General features: G+C 37.4%; 2 protein-coding genes across 2 annotated transcripts in view; one reads left to right on the forward strand and one right to left on the reverse strand.

Annotated features, from left to right (window-relative positions):
* The window catches only part of LOC139980474 (coronin-6-like), a 30,304-nt gene extending 18,455 nt beyond the window's left edge, over positions 1-11,849 (forward strand). Inside the window, exons 9-10 of the mRNA XM_071992095.1 lie at positions 4,471-4,603; positions 5,866-11,849. Of these exons, the coding sequence (XP_071848196.1) occupies positions 4,471-4,578 (108 nt within the window). The 3' untranslated portion in view covers positions 4,579-4,603; positions 5,866-11,849. The remainder of the gene's footprint in view (positions 1-4,470; positions 4,604-5,865) is intronic.
* On the reverse strand, positions 10,415-22,303 carry LOC139980475 (myelin P2 protein-like). Its single transcript, XM_071992096.1, has 4 exons — positions 22,108-22,303; positions 20,783-20,955; positions 18,109-18,222; positions 10,415-12,375 (listed from the first exon to the last, which is right to left on the reverse strand). The coding sequence occupies exons 1-4, from the start codon at positions 22,178-22,180 to the stop codon at positions 12,319-12,321; spliced, it is 417 nt and encodes a 138-aa protein (XP_071848197.1). The 5' UTR covers positions 22,181-22,303; the 3' UTR covers positions 10,415-12,318.
* Positions 22,304-23,547: the final 1,244 nt, after the last annotated feature.

Genomic DNA, 23,547 nt, shown 5'->3' on the forward strand with positions numbered 1-23,547 from the left:
AAATTGTGATATTTTTGCCATCTTCTTCTTCATTGCCAGTGTCATTATGATTGTTTTACAAAAAATCTAAACAAATTTTCTTTGTACACCTATCTCTCGACAGGACCCCGAACCCATCTTAGATTTAGGGGTGACCTCGAAAGAGGATGAAAAGACACCACCGGGGGGGCCGCCATCTTCCTCTCCTCATAAAGAGGAACATGCGGCACCTCCTCCTTCAGAAGACAAAACTTCTGATTCCTCCTCCACCCAAAAACCAATTTCCTCTCCCGCTTCTAAAGAATCGAATCCTCCCGCAAAGCCTGTCATTTCTAGTCCCAAACCTGCTTGGAATAATTCTCAAACAGCCCTGGACTTGAAAACCCTTCTGGACGACTTTGGACAGTTGCGAACCTCGGTCACGGATCACGATGGGAGACTCTCCTTCCTGGAAGACCTGACCCTTGTAACTTTTTTTTGGCTTCTTCTTCTTCTTCTTCTTCTTCTTCTTCATGTTAAGTTGTCCTCCATCCAGACATCCCTGGCATGTGCAGTCATTTTCCACCGTTGTTGAACATGTCTTACCCTCTCCACTTTTCCAAACCTCAGTCATTCCCTGCTTTCTGTCGCTGGACATGCATCTCCCTGCCACATCTTTTGTACATCACAGACATGCCATCGACTGTAGACAGCGTTTAATATTTGCCGTAGACAGAACTAACCCACTAGTAGTAGAATTGACTACAACGCTACCATGTTTACTCTTCTTACTTTTCTTGGGTGGGGGGGGGGGTGTCAGGGGAGGTACTTTTTCTAACATTTGGCTGGCAAAGTGACTTTTGAGCATTTCCTCATGTGATCACTTCAAAATTTTAGTTCCGATGTCTTTATTAAAGCAAAATAGTTTGTGAATATGAATGCGGTATTTTTTGTTCCGACTTTGAGGATTTTTCCTCCAAATGAAAACAGTGACATGAATTTGCCTGGTTTCAGACTTGCAAAAGAACTTTTGAGTTAAAGAGTAAATAATTTCTATCATATGGGGCCGACACCTTCCTGGATTGGAACAGTAACATCCTGTTTTGTTCTTCAACTCAACAAAAGTTTGAAGAACAAAGGATTGCATTCAGAGACGGCCTCCCCCCACCCACTCTCCCCTCTCAACACTTTTCTCAACACTTTCACTTTTCAACTTTTTAACACTTTTCAACTCTTTTCCAAAACTTTTCAAACATAGATATGTATACATTCTAGACCCAACAAAGGCAGGTCCAACGAATATTAGTAACCTCTTGAAATCCTGGGGTCTTTTGGAATGTTAACTTTCCTTGGTTCTGTGTTTTGTAGTGTAATATCTCTCACGCTCCCTACACCTAAATACATGTAAAGTAAACTCGAACTGTGAGTCTGTTGCACAGACCTATAAAGTGTTCAACAAGTGAACTCACAGATTTCTCAGTTACATCGAGGGGTCCCTAACATGCATGTGATTCTTTACATGGCTGGGCCAACATGATAGCAAGTATCTACCCCGATGAATGAGGAATATGAAAAGTTGAAAGTAGTATAAACCAAAACATCATGTTTCAATGGTTTTGAATCTTAAGTGTTTAAGGCATATGTTGCCTGCCACAAAGAATAGAAATTTCATGACAAAGCAGCATCTCCCTACCATCCCCTCCCCTCATCTGTGCCCCCCCATTGATTAGAAATTTCACTATTTTGTAAATTGAGTCAAGAATTGCCGTAGTGATTGAAAACTAGCCCGTACCCACCCTGTGGTATTTCCTATTGGAGTGGCTACATAATTAACAGTTGTTGTGTTGGGTTTGGAGTGCTACAGCATGGCATGCATGAGTCCAAACCGTTTAAACGCGAGACCTTTTTCTTTCATGTCGGCAAAAACGAACAAAATCAAAAAATTCACACAATGATGTTCAGTCATGTTAATTGTTACTTGGAATACTTGAAAGTGTGTGGAATTTAGTGACTTAGACTAGAAAGGTGTTTGACATTGGTATGACCTCTCGGACTGCTTTGGAATTTATATAAGTCCAAAGATCATTTGTTCACACAGAAGCCATGGTAGTCATAAGACACAAACATTCAGGGCCTTCAAAACTGCTGCACGAAAAAGTTTGTATTCCCCGCGGAGAATTCAGTGCTCAAAAGAGAGTTGTTAAACACCATAATAAGTGTAATATACTGGCTAACGGCAGTTTTAATCTTACCTAGTACAGTAGCATACTGGCAAGCTGTATGTGAGCCTCCTTTTAAATATATCACTGTAAATTACAGTGCAGCTAAATATCAGGAAGTCCTTTCCGTTCACCTCAAAGATATCCGCAGTGAAATGATCACTCGTTATCGTCTAGTATCCCTGCACGGTAAAACCTCTTGCATGAGTCAAATGGATAACTAATTAATCTATAGAATATAACCCAGTTCATGGAATCTTCAGTGGTTATGATGTTTAGTTATGCAGTTTGTAAGAAAGGTGATGACACCTTATAACAACGACCGACAGGAATAGATTTAAAGTAATTTACAATTTTTGACTATTTTGTAGTTACAAGTTTGGAAGCGATTTTGTGAAGAGACCTATTTGTGAATGTCACACTAGGTGACTTCAACAAAAATACCCACTTGCGCTCATCTTGCCCCCACCCCCCCCCCCCCGAGAGGAATTAAAATGGGTCTACATGATCTACAAGAACAGAATGAGGACTAAGTCCTTTGCACTTTTGTAGTATCTAAACTAGGGGATAGAATAGAATTGTAACATAGTATATATCTTTCTAGGAAGGGAAGGAGGGATGAGTATCAGAATGATGGACCCCTGCCCCCCACCCCACCCCTAGTAATGCACTGTTTGATCGTTTGTACATGCATTCCAGTCATCCACAACAATCCTTTGACAAAACTTACCTTCACCCATTCTCTCTGTTTACATATCCGAATTATAATCTGACTATATTTCAGTCATCCAGTTATTATGTAGCCTTATATCATTAGTATTGATCCATATATGTACCTCTGTCATACCACAGAGTAGGGAGACTACAATCACTATGGTTACGTGGTGCTCAGTGCAAGTCAAGGTTGCTGATGTCAGTTTTTGATATGTTTGGCAGAGAAATACTCTCACGGAAAATATGACTTTTACAAAAAATATTGACTTGTGTCAAATGTATCCATTTGAAAAAGATCTATTGACTAGTCACTAGTTGAAGATGTCTCCTTTTTTGATGAATGATGTTTACAAAGATCTTGAATATTTTTTTAGGGACTTGTAATGTTAAAATATGACCTCTTTGTGCATACTTTTAGGGGAACATAATTTACTGGGTGGGGATGGGGGTTTAGGAGTGTGGTAGATAGGATTGATGCCCAAAAGGGATAAAAAAAGGGACATCAAATTTGTTGAAATTCTGAGGAGATTTTGAGGACATGCTGATATCTTGAAGGGTATTTGCTATCAAGAATTTAGGACACGCTCTCTGTGATAATGTGTGATAATCAGCAGCAGCAGTCTTGAATACTAGTCCTCATTAATATCTTGAATAATTATCAGTCATGAATAATCATCATTAATCTTCAATATTCATCAGCTCTTATATGACTATTCATCATGATTCCTTGAGTAGCACCTTATCATCACAGTTAGGCATACAATTTTTCAGTTTTACATCCGATATGGAAATGAAACCAAGAGAATGATTTTTGCATTTGGGTAGCAAAGTTGTTGATAATTGGGTGTGAGAGTTTATCGCCATGGCAATCACCATACAGCGGGTAATGTTATTCTATTGTTCGAATCTCCTTCACAGTCCGACAAGCAGTAATGTTAAGGAATGAAAATGATGATATTCGCCAGCATTTCTAGCAGAGGGCGCTGTCATGTACATAAAAGGTCACAATGAGCAGGATCTGAACTGTTTAACGAATCTCTGAATCAAACGTTCTCGTGAAACAGTGCATCGCTCACAAGCACAGGCACCCACACTGTGTGGATTTGTCTGCAGAAGCACTGGATGATCGACTCAAAATTTCAGTTATGCAACTTTGCCAAAGGTGAAACATGTTTAAGATAGATGAATAAAAAATAAAAATTAAGGGCGTTGAATAATTTGCTGGACTCGGAAAATTTGGACATAATTTTAAAACGATCTCTCTTCTTCAATAATTACACAGTGATCTTCTCACGGTACCGCCATGTTGCTGCTGGTGATACCGTGCTGGTGATACCATGTCATTGGTACCGAACCTCGTAGCGACATCTTGTCACGTTTGGTGAAGCTAGATAGGACCGATAATGACAGCGCCCTCTGCTAATTTTATTCGCGATTGGATAGCTCCATTCCCCATCGGCTTACTGTCCGATGCATCAAGGCGTAGCTTCAATGTAAAGGTATCGTCAGGTATTTGATTATATCAGTCAAAGATGCCATCCGTTTCTAATCAATTGTCATAACCTTTGGCCTCTTACAGGAACAGAAGAACCAGCTTGAACGCCTCTTGGCCGAGGTGAACGAACTGAAGGCAACCGTGAAGACACAAGAGGAACGCATCGCCACACTGGAGGCGGCACAAGACTAAGGATCAGGTTAATGGAAGTTAAGAGGTAAAACAGGAAAACCAACCAGACCAATTCAAATCAAAATTGTTTTGCTAATTTTAATTTTTGCAGATCTTCAGTAATATTTGGATACTAAAAATTTTACCATGACAACATGCAACTCATCTGCCCCTTCTCTGTTAAAGTTCAAATTTTCAAACTGATAGAGAAAATAGCTGAAAAACACTTTCACTTAAGCATTTCTGATTTTGGTTTTTGCATGTAATTAGTATTAATTTGAAAATTTGCAAAAAGTCATTGTTGGTGAAGAAATGGAATTACATGATAATTATTAACACTCCAGTGCTGAAAATGTCTGGCACATTGTGCTAGTTTGATTGATTGTAATATTTTGGTGGGTATTTTTTCTAGACCTCTAGAGATCGGTTTAGCCTTTGGCCCTTCTTCCCCAATCTCAAACCTCTGTCGGGGGCCCCTACTTTCTGCAGTCTTGGGTCGGTCTTGTTTCATGATTTCATGACCCATCGCATCTTGCTGACTGTGATGCATCTGTGGGGAATAAAACTTAAATTTGCCTTTAATGATATATCTCATAGGGCATAGTCGACCAGAATTTTGTAAACGATGAAAACATTAATCTGTAACATGTATCCATCAGACTTTAGTTTACAGCCTTGAAAAGTTTTCACAATGTTCCCCCAAAAATTTGGCAAATTATTCACTTGAAATGTATTGTCACAATAAGGTGTTTCCTTTTGGTGGCCAATACTGGGAGAGTATAACAGTCAGTACTTACAGTAATTGTCAGATGGGAAATTTTGTAAAACAAGTTTGTGAATTGTGAGTCACAAAAATACTTAAGTGGAACTGTCTGCACGATATGCCTCCGCTAGTAGGGTAACAGGGTGGCATATGCATTATATTATTAAATTTAAAAAAAAACAACTTATTATTGAGTTAATAGAGATAACAGAAAACAAAATTCCAAACTCATTTTGTCAAAGAATGATATTAATCCCAGACAGGGATGTTTACTTATGTCAATTGAATTATTCAGCTTTGAATAACATCAGCATCTGATAGCATTTTCTGTCGGTGGTTTCTGCTGAAGGAGAGAGGGGGGAGGGGTGGACAGGTGGGTAGGGTGATAATTTGCCACCTACCATCTCTACTCAAAATTTGACTTTGCCACCGATTATGATTCGTTAAATTAAAAAAAATCTGTCGACGTCCATTTTTCTTTTTAACATTGCCCTTAAATATTGACTTGACTTGAATTTCTCTTCTTTTTTTTTTACATTTTTCAGGTGTTTGACTAGAAGTGACATTGAAGTGGTCCAAGTAGTCAGCTGGGAAGTCATTGAGTAGCAGCAGTTGGTCCTTTTCTTCCCTTTATTTCTTTCTTTCTTTCTTCTGTCTATTTTTTTTTTTTATATATTTGCTAAGTACTAAAATTGATCTAAAAACAAAGACAATGAAAAAAAAAGAAGAATAACCCCCACACTATTTAAGCCACCATTAATTGTTGTAATAGCCCTATGAATGTAAAACAAGGTAAACTCAAAATACAATAGGAGACTCTAAGAGACAATAGGCAGTCTTCCAATGTTTTGTCTTTCTATTCTATTGTTTTTTTCTCGTTTGTGTTGTCTATATATTTTTATTTTCGAATTATGTCATTTTTTTTGCCTCTCTCTCCATTATTATTCTCATTTTTTCGTCTCCTGTTATTTATGTACTTTTTTGGACATTTTTTTCCCCCCGTCAATCACAATGCACAATCTCCGAAAACTTTTTTTTTTTTTTGTGTCGATTAAATTATTTTATCAGTCGAGAAGAACTTAATTTTCAGAACGAGTGGTATGTTTTTTTTATGACAACTCACTCGACAAGGAATGATACGGATGGTTTGACCATCGGTTTGTACCTTTTTTTTCTTTTGTCTTAAAGCAAATTAGAGAAATTTTGTAGCTCCTTGTAGGATTTTTCCACTTTTGTGCATCCTCTCCCGTCGAAGAGGATAAAAATCAAATGAGTCGTCACAACTGTGTGCCATACATGTTATACATTTGTTTCTTTCTGGGTGCAATTCTTAGCTTTTAATTATATTCCAGTTTTATAATCCAGTTCCATGGACATTGCATTGTTATTTAAGCATCTCTTCTCCTCCGCCGTAGCCACACAACTTTATAAGAATTTGCTTTTTGTAATTGGCAAGTCGATAGTAGAACTGAGATTCCATCGCCCTGTATTTGTACATTGACTTTTTAACCGACCCTCAGATGATAAGAGTTGAAGCTTTCTCCTCGCAAGGATCAGTTCGTTGGTCGGGGCTTCGTACTCTGTTTTGCTTTTTTCACAATTTCAGCTTGCAAATTTTAGATGCTCATAGTGGGTTGCAAATGTTTACAATATCTTTCTTGGTAGCATGTGTCCCTACCCCACTCCACCACCTCCATGATAATCTAAAAAAAAAAAATGAAGAATAACTATATCATAATAAAGGTGTATACCCCTTTTCCTGCTATACAACCTTCCCATCATATTTGTATTTTTGTTAAAGTCTCATCAAATTGTCTAAAACCAGTTTTGATCAATAGTTGGCAGTATTGAAACCCAAAAGAGTTTTTTGGTGTTGTAAGAACTGTAAAATGAAACACAGACATACAGGTTTGTGACTGACAAAGATCTGTTCTATTCTTTTGTTTTAACACACACACTTTAATTATTTGATATTTATTTTCTTCGCTTGAACTGTGTTATGTGCCTTCAATGGTACAGAGTGCCTTCACAGAAAATGTCTCATGGAGCATTGCATTTCATTGGTTGATAAAATGTATCACTGAATTAAGCGAGTTATTGACAGAATAGAATACATTTCGGACTTCATCCTACGTCTTAAGTACTAGTGTATACAGATAACTCAAATTTGGTAACACTATTGTTTGAGAGATGATTATTTTACAGGAAGGAGTGAGTTTGTATAGATAACACATTTTCGAAACAGTTTTTGTTCCCATGGCAACAATTTATCACTATTAATAACCGGACTTCAAAGAATGGAATACATACTACTTACAAGTTATCATTCATATACTCAGGAGAACTGTGGCAAGGCCACTAGTCTGTGCTTAAATTAGCTGTCAGGTAAATAATTGACGTTATAGTTGAAAAAACAGCAAACAAATTGTCTTAAAGACTGGTGATTAATATCTATCAAAAAGTTCAAATGAAGCAGAAGGAGATTTCACATGGTTACCAAACAATCAAAGAAAGTCAAAGTTTTGACTGAGAGAAAAAAAAACTAAAGTTATGTGTAATTGCCTTTGGCCCTCATGTGGTGTGCTTGTCAAATCCCAGACATTTTTTTTTAAATTTTGAAATGAAATCTATGCCCTTTTGCCCTCTGATGCTCTCTCTACAAACGACCAATGTTTTGTCTGTTTCAGAGCTTGTATTTGTGGTTTTATCATTGGCTGGTATTAACCATCTTTGTGGTGGTTTCCTGTGGTTACATAATGTTATTACATTTTAAAAACAATATATGGTTGTTTGGGCACTCATAGATGTTATGCTAAGCAGTTACGGGGCGGGTGAACTAATATCGAGTATCTTATGGACAGGTCGTAGCCTTATCGAGTCTAGAATTACAACTAAATCTGAGTTTTGGTAGTAATTATCTGTCCAAAGAATGCTTTTATTCCTTTGATTCTTAAGGACGTTTTTGATGGTTAGTCTTAAAAAATTTACAGGCATTAGTAAAAGAAATCGATGACTGTAAAATGAATTGATAAAGGGAAGATATTTGTAAGACACAAAACTTAAATCAACGAATAAATACAAATCAAGGAAGAATTAGTGTAGGTAGAGTGGAAAGGCCAGCACACAGTGGTCTAGCCACGGTTTGTATATTTAATTCGTAGTTTTGTTTGTTTTATATTAATCTTAAATCTTCCCATCCAAATTTTTGTAGCAGTTGTGCTTTAAGGTTTCCTTTTGACTTTCTTTTTTTTTCAAAGTTAACAAACATTTACCAATTAAGTCATTTTTTGGGAGAATTAAATGATGTCTTCTTATTTCATATTGGGATAATAGAGAAGAATAGATTGGCTGATTTTTAAATGTTTCTTTCCCTTCTGTGTCATATTTGTTTGTTGAATCCTTGCCAGAGGCACAAGGAATCTATGCGATAATGATAACATGCGCGTGTATGTGAAACCTGCTTGTAAACACAATTAGACAAAGAGTACATCTTGGTTGAACTTCATACTTGGTATGTAGAGCCGGTATAGTGAGTACAAGAATTCTATCGAAATTGTTGGGGAGGTCAAAGGTCATTTAATGTCAACAGAAGTAACAGATATGAAAACCTTGTAAACAATAACTGTGAAAGGAAAGTTTGGATGAACTTTGCACTTGCAGGACCTGGCTGATCACTTGAAGTTAGTGATGCTCAACACTTTTTAAATCTTTGTTATCTTTTTTTATTGTTTAACATTTCTTATGCAAAATGTGTCAAGGTATCAATAAACCAACTGCTAAACAGGATTTGAAAAAATCCAGCATTGTCTGGCTCTTACTGAAGGAATTAATAAGAGCAGAAGCTGGGATTGCACCAAGGACCTTGTGATGGCAAAATATGCGCTATACCACTTGACCATTAGGTTAAACTCATGTTGTAAGTGGGCAACACCGATCGTAGTCAGGGAGAGGGAGGGCAGTGCAACATTACCTAGGCCGCTTGGGAAGGGCACTGGCCAACTCCTTGTTAAGGAGAGGGAGGGATGTGCAACTTACCTAGGCCCATACCTCGTCAGAGATTGGGCTGCTGGCGAAGTCCATGGATGGTGATCACTCACCTGCGGCTTGAAACGAGCTGATCAGCAATATCTAATAGCTTATAAGAAACTATGCATTACACCATTTTGGTTCCCACTGAATTATATTCATTTCTTACCTTGATACTGCTCCTAAGAACAGAAAATTAAAGCCTCTAGCTGGACTTGAACCGGAGACGTCAAGCGTGTCTGACTCTCGGTTACAGAGAACTAATCACTCTGCTAAAGTAACTTGAGGAATAATGCTCATTTCTAGTATTTTAACTTAAGAATAGGAGGAGGGAAAAAGGACAAGAAAAGCAATGCATTTACTGGAGTTTGAACCCTAGACAAGTAGTTTGTCTTTGAGGCTTTTAAGTTACAGAGAACTAACTACTGTGCCACAGTAACTGTTGAGAAATAATGCTTGTTTCTAATATTTCAACTTCAGAATGGAAGCAGAAAAAGCAAAATGCACTACCTGGGGTTTGAACCCTAAATGCTATTTAAGCTATAAAACATTCTACATTCAAGGTTGTGCTAATAACTAATTTTATGTGTGGGGTTGAAACTTGAAAGGGTGGGGGTGTGGACACTGCCTGTAGTAACTGGTGTATAAAGAGCTGCCCGAAATCTCACTTAGATTGAAGGATATGGCTTAGTATAACTGGCATAAGGTATCAACTCAGTGCGAATTGCAGTTTAAAGTTGTAGATGGCACTAGGTACACCATATTGATGATGACTTGACCACAGTTCTCAAGAAAGGAAGAAATAGGGATATAACAATTGACAATGAGACCAATACTTTGGCAACCAAAAGCTCCATCTTAGGGGATTTTACACAGAATAAGGGTTACCAACTTACTCTGTAGTAGTTAGCATTACGTATCACAGATGTGCGTGTATTTAGGAATTGACTAAAACAGACTAACAATACCTTTTAATTTAAAAACTGGTGAACTATTTTTTGACATTGCAAAGAACATTTAATACTGTTAATTATGAATGATCCAATCAAATAAAAAGGGTACAAATCCTTAATAGTCACTTAACATTGCTTTTATTGTTCAAACAGCTTCAATTGCATACAACAGGAGGTGGGAAAATGAAAATTGCATAATCTATTTAAAAGAAGACAGCATTATTTAAAAATCAAATAATTTAATACTTGGAAGCACATACATATCACCCTGTAAAATGCGATGGAAGCAGAAAAAAGAACCATTATTGTGGGACGAGCTCCCACGACCGTTCACATATACAAATATCATTCCAAAGAATCACACTACATTGCACATAGTCTTATTGTGCACTGAGGCAAAAGTGGAAAGTTTACAAGATTCCGACTATATTGAATATTCATGTAAATTTAAAATGTATGTGTTGTCTCTAATTTACAATAAAGCAATATTTGGCTGTTTTGACTGTCATTCGCAAAAATGAAGGCAAATATAATATCCATCCTTCAAAGTGTCAATACTGAATATTAATGTCCACATACATGTATAACTTGTATACATGTACAGTATCTAATCTACAATAAAGTAGTCTTTGGCTGTTTATTGCAACTTTCTTCACACTTGTAATGAAGAGCTATGCACAAAAACGGGAAGAATATCGATGGAATGCAACTTCAAGGAATACTGTATATATAACCAGCATCCTGATTGGTTAACTAGTAGATGTTCATATTATATTAAAATGCAAATAAGATTTAAATTATAATTAATCTTGTGTAATAATTTGAAGCTTTGCTTGTAGTTCATTGAATATGCATTAATTAATAACATTGTTTCATATCGAGCAAGCAATTAATGGTACCGAGCAGAGTTCTTTACAAAATTACCTGCTTGGATAACAATACTCATGAATACTGAATCAACAATATTGGCAACAGTAATAATAATTATATTTAACGATTTACAAAGCTAATTAACGTAGCACCATACTATGAAGTACATATATGATAAAAGCTAGCATCTACATTTTCATATAGCATAAATGAGCTAAATTTGACATAGAATTTAATTAAATGTTCTAGAAACATATGGCAAGTAATTGTTTGAAGTTGGCATTAAAACTTAACAGTTGCACACATAATTGGCAGATTATTTTGGTAGATAAAACAAGAATTGTCTTGAAATATTTCAAATAGATGTAAATATGTATAAAGAGCAAATGCGGCACAATACCAATTACGCTACGAGTGAACGAGGAGCTTGTTAATTAAGTCTTCTCATTTGTATACGGGAAGACACCTTATCTTACTACAAAGAGAAAATTTGGCAACACCGAGATCATTCTGTTACAATCAGAGCTAATGTTGGTAGATACGCAGACAGGTTATTCAGATTATAAATTTCCTGCCCGCCTGTTTGTTGTGAGTGAGGTCAACAATATGTACTGTTAGAAGTTTTGTTTAACTGTTATTTCACAAAATTATTCTGAAAGTCAGTAAAACATTTATTAAAAGAAAAGAAACATGAGCATTTTGATTTTCAAGTGAATTACTGAATGAAGACTGCTCCAGACACTCACCAGATAAGCTCATAGGAACTTCCATTATGAATTTGGCAGGTTTGCAACTTGTATACTGGCTGTTGGTACTTTTATATTAGTGTTACAGATTTATGATGCTATTCAGAGCAGAATCTTTGTCCTAATTTCAACAAACACTACGATTAACAACAACCCCCCCCATGCACCCCCGTCCCACAGCCCAAAGCAATCAAAGAAAAGATCAAGAAGACTAACAAATACTCCTGAAGTCGAAGAACACAACAGTTACATCAAACGGTGGATTGACACATTAGTTCCACTCTCCCATTCCACGTACAGTAAAGTGTGTATGATGTGTAAGCTGCACAGATTATGCTAATTAGGTAATTGGTTAAAATGATTCGATTGGATGACACATTTCCCTCACGGCTGCTGGAAGGAGTCACTTCTCAATTTTCTTGTAAGTCCTGACGCAGACAATGTCTTTACATTTGCATGTCTGTGGGAAGAAAAACAGTCATCAGCAACTTGATATGACAGGACAGATATTTTACTAAAATTGTTTATTTATAGTAAATGATTTTATATCAGTTTATCAGTATGAAAATTAAAGTGGTTATTTATAACTAATATATTTCAAATCACTGATTAGTTATTTAACCAAAAGCTTCTGTAGCAAATGTAATGAAAGTTGGCATTACTGTAAAACTGCTGGCTACAAGATGACATTCTGAGACAATATTTGTTATTATTGTCATCTTTAATGAGGGTAGACCTACTCAGTGCAGAAGCACTGCTTTCCAGAGGAGCCCTCAATACAAAAATACATATACAATATAATGCAGTAGAAAAATGGTAAACATACAAACGCACAAAAAAGACGGCAATAAGGTAGACAAACATATATATCAGACATCTAAACAAAATATATAAGTTTTCATATTGCGTTTAAAAATATTAACATTTTGGCAAGGATTTCAAATTTGGGGGAAGACTGTTCCACGACCTGCCTCCAGAAAATTTAAAGGACCTTTACCATTCCCAGATCTAACAGGAGGCAATAAAGCTCATTATTTATAAACAATCATTAAGATTCTATAATTCAAATGATAAAATACTGTAGGTGATACAGGGACTTTTTACTCTGAGTAAATATGACCAACCCATACTAATGAGGTTTAGGAGTGTTGTTCTATGTACACCGCCACTCATTAGCTGTTCTATATTTAGTACAATAAACTTGATACCAATTTGGAATTAACTACCTGCTACTAATTACCAGAAGATTCAATATTGTCTTTTCTTGCATTAAACTACTGCACGGCTTTATCTACTGTATGTTTAAACACTGCAAAGCCAGTGATTCAATCAATCACTGTTTAAAGCAAGCTGGGCATCCGAACATAGAACTGTGGCATTATCTTTCAAAGGAAACATTCTTATCCTAACTAATAGTTGAACAGTCTGTTGTGCATGTCACAGTGACGTAGCCAGGAATTTGAAAGGGGGGGGGAGCACTTTTTGCGATTGATATGGATTTTCAAAGTTGCAGGCACGACTATCTGAGCGGAGCGCCACCATCGGCTGGTGCGGAGCGTACAAGAAAATTTTTGGTTTTACAAACCCCCAGATGGCCGGAAAGGCCCTTCCCTAGTGTTCATTCTGGTTCCCTGGCCTCTTGCTAACTTGAGACGACTCATTCAATATCACTTTTAAACCCAAAAAACAAACGAGTTAAAATAGTACGTAATTCAATAATACATATTGTATTAAAATTAGCAAGTTACACAAGGGCGGCGGAAGCACTTTTAATCTGGGGGGGGGGCACCCACGTCAAAGGGAACAGGGGTGGATCCAGGATTTTGAGAAAGGGGGGGCTGACATCCCGATGGTAGCACTTTAGTGATCTGGGTCCTGGGGGAGGGGTCTAGGGGGAGGGGTTGTGCCCCTCCCCCTTGGAAATTTTTGGTTAATTGTGAGTGCTTAGATGCAAAATGGTGAAACATTTCGCCGAAAACTAGAAAAACCAGAAACGTTGCAGACACGCTTTTTTGTGCACATATTTTTTCTCGATAGACACATATTTAACAACGCTCAACAGTGCATGTACAATGGATACACTATTATTGCGTCGATTCGTTTTTTCTTTTGCACGAAAATTATGACACCAGATTCACCCCAAGAAAAAACATAAAACAAGATATATTCTATGAGATAATTATGATATACTTATTAATAAAAGGGGGGTGTAGGCGGTTTTACACTATCTAACGCAACGTAGTCGCCAAGAACCTGAAGTATTTTTAAGGGAGGGCCCGATAATAAGCGGAAACGGATCACCGACCGAAAAAATATCGGAATTTGTGGACTATTTCTTGCGATCGTTGAAATAGTGAAACTTCGTGATGAAAATGTTCAGAAAACTTTCCGGTAATTAGAAATAACAACATTCATTGATATACAAGCGAAAAACGTTAAAAATTGTGTACAATTCGGGAGCCGTGTCCTTAAGTTTTCCACGGAGAACGAATGACATCTGCGATGACGTCATTCTGAACAGAGGATAATAACAACACGTTGTCACACGATAGCACGACTCATGGGCTGCGGCCTATACGGAAGCCTTTAATTCCATTTCTTTCACTGAGTTGCCGACGATTCTGGCACTCGTCTGAGCCTGGCTACAGTAGCTATACTGACGGCCGTGACATTATCAGTTATTTGCCGAGAGGTTTTTAACTTGCAGGCGTCGGGTGATTGGATTGGTTAAATGAGTTTATCAGATGAAGAACTGGAAAATCGAAATAACCGATAAAGAAGCTCCCGTTCTCCTTTTCTCTATTCAGCTTTCTTCTTTCTTCCCCTTCCGCTCTCTTCACCTTTTCTCCTTTTGCCGACAGACCCAAAATTTGCCGACAGCGACCAAATTATTGGGGGTGTGACACCCCCCACCCCCCCCGCTCGCTATGCCCCTGCACGCGGAATTATCCAAACTGTTTCCAAAAGAACCGATTCTAGCCTACAATAGGGCCCAAAATCTCAAAGATTTACTTGTTAACTCAAGGTTTCATACTAACGAAGAATCAGCTGACTCTCAAGATTCACACAAAGCTCTTTTAGATGCTCTTATAGCTGCACTATGAGTCCATAAAAACTCGTGCACAGAAAATAGATGCATTTTGAGAACGAGACGCCCAGGCCGAATATAAAATATTCAAAGGCTACTACTGATGAAGCTCCTCCTATAAAGTTTGAGAGCAGAAACCGGTCTAGTTGGTCATAAGAACCTACACTAGTCTCTCCTACTATTAACAGTACACTCAATTCACCTAATAGGTGCAATTATGTTTCACCACGAGGAGCATGCTATAAGTTCATGTTCCTCGGGCCCTCCCTTAAAAATACTTAAGGTTCTTGGCGACTACGTTGCGTTAGATAGTGTAAAACCGCCTACACCCCCTTTCATTCAGATAATTATGATATACTTGCTAACTGTGCATTGATTTTCCCTGACAGTAATAGTCAGCACTATAGTACTGAGCCGTATCTACTTAATACGTGATGTCGCGTAGGCCTGATAATTGCCTTGGTTTCAAATTTGGAATAAAAACGATCGCGTTTCAGGGAAGAGCAGCTGGATATATATTAGGCTTTTCTTTCACCAAGTAATGCCTATTAGGAATTTGAAGTACTCCCACATAAAAAAAAAACGCAACTGATTTGCAAAAAGGGGGGGCCGGGGCCGGGTCGGCCCCCCCTGGATCCGCCCCTGGGGAACTTTGCAGAAATTCGATTGGACTGATGCAGCCTGATATTTAGTACCCTTTATAAATCTTATTGTATTATCTTATTTGCGTATACACATCACTCCATCAACGCCCCCCCCCCCCCCCCGTCTTAGTAGTCTTACTTTTCAACTTCTGATACTTGTAGATACAAAGATAGGCCAGAAATGTCTTTGATACAACCATAGCCAGTATTTGTCTTTGATACAACTGTAGCTAGTAAATGTAGGCTGTAAACTGTAGGCTTGTAATTGGCTATAAGCTAAATTTAGCGTATTGCATCTGCCAAACTAAGTAAGTAGTTGAATCAGTAGGTGTGAATGTTACTACGATTACAATCAAGTTAACGGAGCTGACGAGTATTCAAGATCAAAAGAGCACTGACAAAATACCATGCTAAAAAAACGACAATTTAAAAAAAAAAAATCGACACTGAAAGGGGGGGAGCGGTCGCTCCCCCTGCTCCCCCCTGGCTACGTCCCTGGCATGTCAGCAGTTGCCCTGTAATACAGATTGCTTGGCGTATGATGCTGTACATTAAAGGGACACTCAGGTGGCTTAATTTAATTGCTTAATAAAACTGTGGGAAATTTTCAAAACTACATTCTCATAGCATGGCAACGATATGCATCTTTCAAATTTAGTGGTACCTTGTGAATGCATCGGGCAACAGCTGAATAAATGATGTCATATCAATTCAGCTGAAATTGTTTTTTCTTGTTTATAATATTCATTCATAGAGGAAAATTAATACTGTATTTCTATGAAATAGTTGCATTTTGATCAAATTACAGAGAACATTGACAGCTTTAAGCAAACATTCCAAATGTATCACATTTTGAAGGATAAATCATCAAGAAGATATGATATAATTAAAGTAAAGCTTTTGAAGAATATCTGCCATATATGACATCACAGACCACATTACTGTGATCGGGTCCAAGGAAGAATCCTGGTTTTAGCCAGTCCAAATAGGTTCAAGTTAGGAACTTTAAGATATTGAGATGGGGTTTGCAGCTAACAGTGTGTAATATTTTTTCTTTTCCCATATGAGTGTTACATTGTCTGCGAATAGAAATATTCTTTTAACAGCATCAGAGCAAATAATGAATAATCTACTTCTGTACTGTATTACGGCACTGATAATATGTAATAGTTATTACATATTACTGATAATATTACTGATAATATTATATATTACATATTACTGATAATATGTAATTATTGGGGGTGTGACACCCCCACCCCCCCGCTCGCTATGCCCCTGCACGCGGAATTATCCAAACTGTTTCCAAAAGAACCGATTCTAGCCTACAATAGGGCCCAAAATCTCAAAGATTTACTTGTTAACTCAAGGTTTCATACTAACGAAGAATCAGCTGACTCTCAAGATTCACACAAAGCTCTTTTAGATGCTCTTATAGCTGCACTATGAGTCCATAAAAACTCGTGCACAGAAAATAGATGCATTTTGAGAACGAGACGCCCAGGCCGAATATAAAATATTCAAAGGCTACTACTGATGAAGCTCCTCCTATAAAGTTTGAGAGCAGAAACCGGTCTAGTTGGTCATAAGAACCTACACTAGTCTCTCCTACTATTAAGTTTTTATCAAGAAGATATGATATAATTAAAGAAAAGCTTTTGAAGAATATCTGCCATATATGACATCACAGACCACATTACTGTGATCGGTTCCAAGGAAGAATCCTGGTTTTAGCCAGTCCAAATAGGTTCAAGTTAGGAACTTTAAGATATTGAGATGGGGTTTGCAGCTAACAGTGTGTAATATTTTTTCTTTTCCCATATGAGTGTTACATTGTCTGCGAATAGAAATATTCTTTTAACAGCATCAGAGCAAATAATGAATAATCTACTTCTGTACTGTATTACGGCACTGATAATATGTAATAGTTATTACATATTACTGATAATATTACTGATAATATTACGGCACTGATAATATGTAATAGTTGATAGAAAATTTTGGATTTTGCAATTGAGTCACTTAGACATTACTGGCTAGAAACGGATTCACAAGTCATGTGCTTTTCCGATTGAAGCTAAGATCTAAGTCTTAGTCGGTGGTAACTCCTCAACCATTTCCAGGTGTACAGCCACATAATGTACTACTCAAGAGGGGGGGATCAGCCTCGACCCCCCATCCCCATCCCCTACCCGCACACACAAAGTAATACAAGAAAATTTAAGTACAAAATACATCATAAATAGTAGATACAACATGTCTGTGTGAACGTAGAGCCTTATCAAAAATTGCTTTGAGTGCATATTTAGCATTCAGTTAATTTAGTGTGGATACTAGACATTTAGAAGGAGTCGTGACCTATGGAGTAACGTCCTGCTCTAAACAAATAAACTTTGAACTGGTTTTTGTAGTCTTCTGTTTATATATATTATATCATTTCATTTTGTACAGTTGTACTTACAGTGATGAGTAGATCTCCCTTAAGTTCCCTTTCATAAACTGCCTCTCCTGCTGCTTTGTCCTTTAGGGGCCATTCTTTCTGTATCAACTTTCCGTTCTCCCAGGTGAAGACAGTCTGTAAAATGACCATTGGAGACCAAAATTTAATAGCTCTGGTACTAATTTCAGTTAAAGTGAACCATACAAAAACTTGACCTTTAAAGGAAATTAAATAGATATATATATAGGGATCAAAGCAAAATTACGTGAAAAAAAATTTTACAGAGCATTTTGCTCAAATCTAACCATTGTTTGGCAGAACTTTGCAATTTAATTTTAACACAACTTAATATATTAACCAATATAAAGTAGTAATATTATCTAATCCCACAGCAGACAGTGTGATACTTATTAGGAAGATTCACAGTTTGAAAGATATAACACATTGCTAATGAACCCAACACCCCCACCCCCCCCCCATCCCCATCTCCACATTTTTGGTGCCTACTGTACCTCTTGATGTGATTGTTTAGAGACTTAATGTATAGTGTTACCAGTTACACGCTTCAATATACTTCAAAAATAGATTGCAGTACAAGTAATCTGCTGCCACCACAAATACTGCCAGAATTAAATCAGGGCTTCTATCCCCCCCCCTCCCCCATGGCAAACAAAATAAATACCTAGCATACAGTTCATAAATATGCAGTACATGCAACCTAAACAGTCAAAATTCAACAGTATTTCCAAAGTTGCAAAATATAGACCCCTGGCTTCCCTTGACAACTTATAACATCTTAGCTAGAACCTGATCCCCTTCCCCCAGTACCATTAAAGGTAGTTGTGCCTCTTGTCTGTTGTGTCATTATGGATACTACTGTATTCTATAAAACGTTATTCATTTTCAACATAAATTCTTTTTAAAAGGCAACAGTATTGCCCACAAATATGCTAATATGTAATATGGTCATTCACATTCAAACCTGAACACATAACCATACACTACTTAACAGTCATATTAAAAGTATTTGTCAAGTCTCACCAAACCTCTTTCCTTGGTAGTAGTAAAATGACCACTTTTTAACAATTAGTCTGCAACGCCTGCCACATAGCCTATATTTTTCTTGTATGAGGGTCTTTGTGTGAACGCTGAATGATTCACTACACTGTAGACATGAACATATTTCAACAGTGTTTACACAAAGAGCCTAATGGTGTTAAGAAGCTATGCAGGCTAACTGTTGAGCCTGAGGTTGACTTACGACCGTGACAGGTCGATTACGTTATCACAAAACTTTCCTAGCTATAGCATGCTATAATTGGAGCGAATATAGCAGATCATTAAGATTAATCTAGGGAAAAGGTCAAAATCTATAGCATTGTCGAAGTGTTTCAGCAAGTTTCGCAGAGCTAAGAAGTGGGAGCTAAAACTGACCACTTTTAACCCTGTAAGATTTGTCTCACAACTTCTGGTATATATATATACATGTACAGGTATATATACCAGTTTCATAATGACAGGATATGCAGAACGTGTGTGCAGCATTACAGGAAACCACTCCAACAACAATATGACAGTAAAGGACACTACAGTATATATTACTATACTGTATAGATCTCTCAATCACAAGTTATTATGCTTACAGTCTGAAATGAGACAGGACACTATGGCAATAGGACAGTAAAGTAAAATAATATCTTAACCACAAGTTCTAAGATTGTACATAAAAATTTCTTATCAATAAGACACACCATAATCCTGTCCAAATACACAACAGGGGATTGTGACTTATCTAGACTGACAACTCAACTGGTAAGCCTGATTAATTTGAGCTGACCCATGCAACTGTTGTCTGCATATATGTCAACAACAATTCACTGATAAAACAAACGAACAAACAGGTTATCTCTCTGAATTTAATTGTTTATCAGAGGAACAAATTTTCTGGCATTGGTATCAAAGATAGATACTTTATGCTGGATAACTTTAACCCTACAGTTCAAAGAGCACTGCTATTTACTATCAAATCTGTTCTATTAATAGTACAGCACTTCAAGTCATGCACTATCAAGAAGATTAAGTGGTGCCATTGATTCTCTCTCCATTAATCAGATCCTTTGGACCTTTAGCCTTGGTTCAAAAAATTTTTTGGGTTGGATTGATAACTTGAGACATTTTAACATTGGGTTATAAATTTCAGTGATAAACCTTCATGAATTATAAAAAATCAATCTATGAAGATCTATATTGTAGAAATAATTTTCCAAAATAGAGCTGCACCTTAGTCAATGCAGATTTGAAATATAAACAAAAATATACATTTCAGTCAGTTGAGCTCAGTTAATTGTCTTTACAGGAAGCAGCTCACACCAAGTACCCTGCACTTGAGATACGAGCTCACCGTACTCACAGCAACGTAACTAATCCGTCCATATGTGTTGCACTGTTCTACATCAGTATAGCTACATAAATTTAGCAACCAGCAACATGTATGTATACTGGTTTATTTATATAGAATAAACCAGCTCAGGATGCAGACAATATAGGCATCTAAGTAATGACTGCCTGAGTTAGTGAGCATGCCTAGGCACATCATTAATGATAAAGCTCAAAAGTTTAGATCTTTGGATATGAACAAAGAAAAAAGGCTTATAAATTAAACTCTTTGAAGCCATTTTGAGTTTACAGTACATACCTTGACTTTTCTGCCATCAATAGTGGATGTCTCAAATTCTTTTCCGAGTTCAAATTCAATCTCATAGTTTTTGAAGGTGGATTTCTGAATAATTTTGAATTTTCCACCCTCCCGAGTGAACTCATTAGTGTTCGTTGTATTTGCTCCTATCTTTCTTGTTGCCAAGCCAACACCTAAGGCAGGAAAAAAATTAAAAATTTGTAGGATTTAAGTTTATATAAGGCTATATAAGGTTTAAGTAAATAAACTTGTGTAAAATGTGATCAATAGATGTGCTAATTAATTATAATTCCCACACAGATAAGTGGGTCAAATTTTGTATGCTGTGCTACAGTTTATTTATACATGATGCAGATGAAGGAACATTTGGGGTCAGGCGACTTCATAAGTAAATGGAAAATGAGCTGTTCCCTATACAGCTTCCATAATTTTTAACTAGCCTAATTTCATTAATTACTCACTGCATCTTCTGCCAATTAGGACCTAAATAATCAAGGGCGTAGGAACCGGGGGGGTTGGGGGGCGCCAGCCCCCCCCAGTGAAAAATATGGAGGGGTGGAAGTATCATTCTGCCCCCGCCCCCCCCCCCCCGCTTCACAAGTCAGAAAACCCCTTTTTCATTTCCCAATGAGAAAAAAATCTCATTTGGAGCACCAAATTGCATCTAAGGCCAGGTGAAAATGCAAAATTATTTACAAAATGGAATGGGTGTTGAAGTGTGCTATATTGCACCAAATTGCATCTGAGGCCACCTGGAAATGCAAAAAATTTCCAAAGGGGAGGGGGACACCGCCTCCCCTTAGACCCCTCCCCCAGGTCAGCCATCAGTTTCAGCCCCCCCCCCCCACTCAAAAGTACCTTCCTACGCCACTGTAAATAATGGTACAATCTATGAAATAAATTTCCCACCACTTAAGCAACCACAATTAAGCTAACAGTGCGATCTTCCATTAAACGATCAATGCACAACTCGAATTGGGGATTAGCAAAGTTGTAAAGGCCAGACGCATCATAACAAAACTTGTTATGACTGGAGCTAGGCCTACGCATTACTTCATTTAGTATGAAGGCCTACTGCTTTTGACCTCCACAATTCACTGACATGAATTATTTAGATCTTAGACTAATGAAAATACACTATGCAGTATGCGCCTACATAAAACTAAAGTGAAAAGAAATATTTAAAGACTTAATTTCCTCCGTTTTGTTCTGCATGTGAAAAGAATAACCACCTTCCCAATATGAGTGTTTGGGCTCTTACTAGTCTTAGTCTTGAAGATGTTGAGGAGGAAAAATAGCTAGCATAAGTTACAAAAGCTTCTTACCAATGGCTTCCATGAATTTCTCAAAATTTTCATGCTTTTCTAGCTTGTACAATCCAAGAAGTGACTCGGCCATTTTCGTTTATCAACTTCAATCAAATCGGTATAAATTCAGTCGTCTTTTCGGTCGTCTGCTACCTGCCGTTGCGATTCACAATGAGTTGACTGTTGTTGTGTGCGTAAAATGATGAAAAGCGCTGCCTAATGAGCGCTGCGTATACCGTACCCGTGTGTGTGTGTGTACAATGTACTCACGTGCTCAGACATACATGCCACGCCTACTATATATAGTTGGTGACCTCTACAGCTTTGCGAAGGACAGACGAATGTCTGATCTGTTTTTACCTCCATGGTCTGATACGTCCTACTGAGCGCCTGGATGTAACCCCGTGTATTGTTCTTACACGGTTATGGTTATTCTTTTTCAGAATGGAAAGGTCGAATTACGTTTTATGACAGAAGTCTATTTTCATTGAACATTGGTGCATGATCATGTAACAGACGGCCGAGACAAACACATGACATGATAATCTAACATTGCCTTGACTTGAGTGTTGCTATTTTGCAAAATAAAATGGAAATATAGTTGGCTTTCGGAGTGTCTATAAGGGAATGCCGAGGCCCGAGGGCAGTGATTCTATAGAAGATTTTTATTATAGTAGGTGCTACTGCTACCGGGGTCCAGATGGCAAATTTAAAATTTATATCTCGAAAAATTCGTCCTCTTATACGGCGAATCGAACCGTCAATTTCAGTCATGTTAACTTGAATCGTCGACTGTTTGATTGTGATATTAATATTAATAATAATAGCGATTTATAATGCGCACATATCCTCCCTGCGGGGTGCCAAGGCGCAAATTCACTCATTTGCTAGAAATTCAGACTTGTGATACCAAGATTTCGACATTTTAACATGTCTGTTTCTTATACCGCAAGCTCTACCCGTGAGTACCCCGAACTTGCAACTATTTTATAGACTCAAATTGTCGACTATTTTCTCAACTTTCGACTTCTCGAATTGTGTACTTCAAGTTGTTCCTCGAAAATGATGGAAATTTAACGGCCTTTCATGACCTTTACTGTTTTTTTTTTCCTACCATGCATGACTGCAATTAACTTCATGGCAAAATGAAACACATATAGGCCTAAATGGATAGCCCCATTCAAATTTCCCTGACGTAGGCCCGTGGCCAGGCTTGGGCACAGGGTGGGCGGAGCCTCGTGCTAGCTATCCGAAATTCAACGGCCCAGCATGAACTTAATTACTTAATGTTAATCATAAAATGAGATAATTTCCCCCTAATTAGTATTTTTAATAAACATTTTTTCGGTGAGGGGGTTAATACCATGGGCTGGTGATATTTAAAGGTTTACAAGAAACAGTTCGAGTTCAAAGTCGACAAGCTATTAACATATATTGTCTGAGTCTGGGATCGGATCC

The sequence above is a fragment of the Apostichopus japonicus genome, chromosome 15, assembly GCF_037975245.1.
Source record: "Apostichopus japonicus isolate 1M-3 chromosome 15, ASM3797524v1, whole genome shotgun sequence".
Taxonomy (NCBI): domain Eukaryota; kingdom Metazoa; phylum Echinodermata; class Holothuroidea; order Aspidochirotida; family Stichopodidae; genus Apostichopus; species Apostichopus japonicus.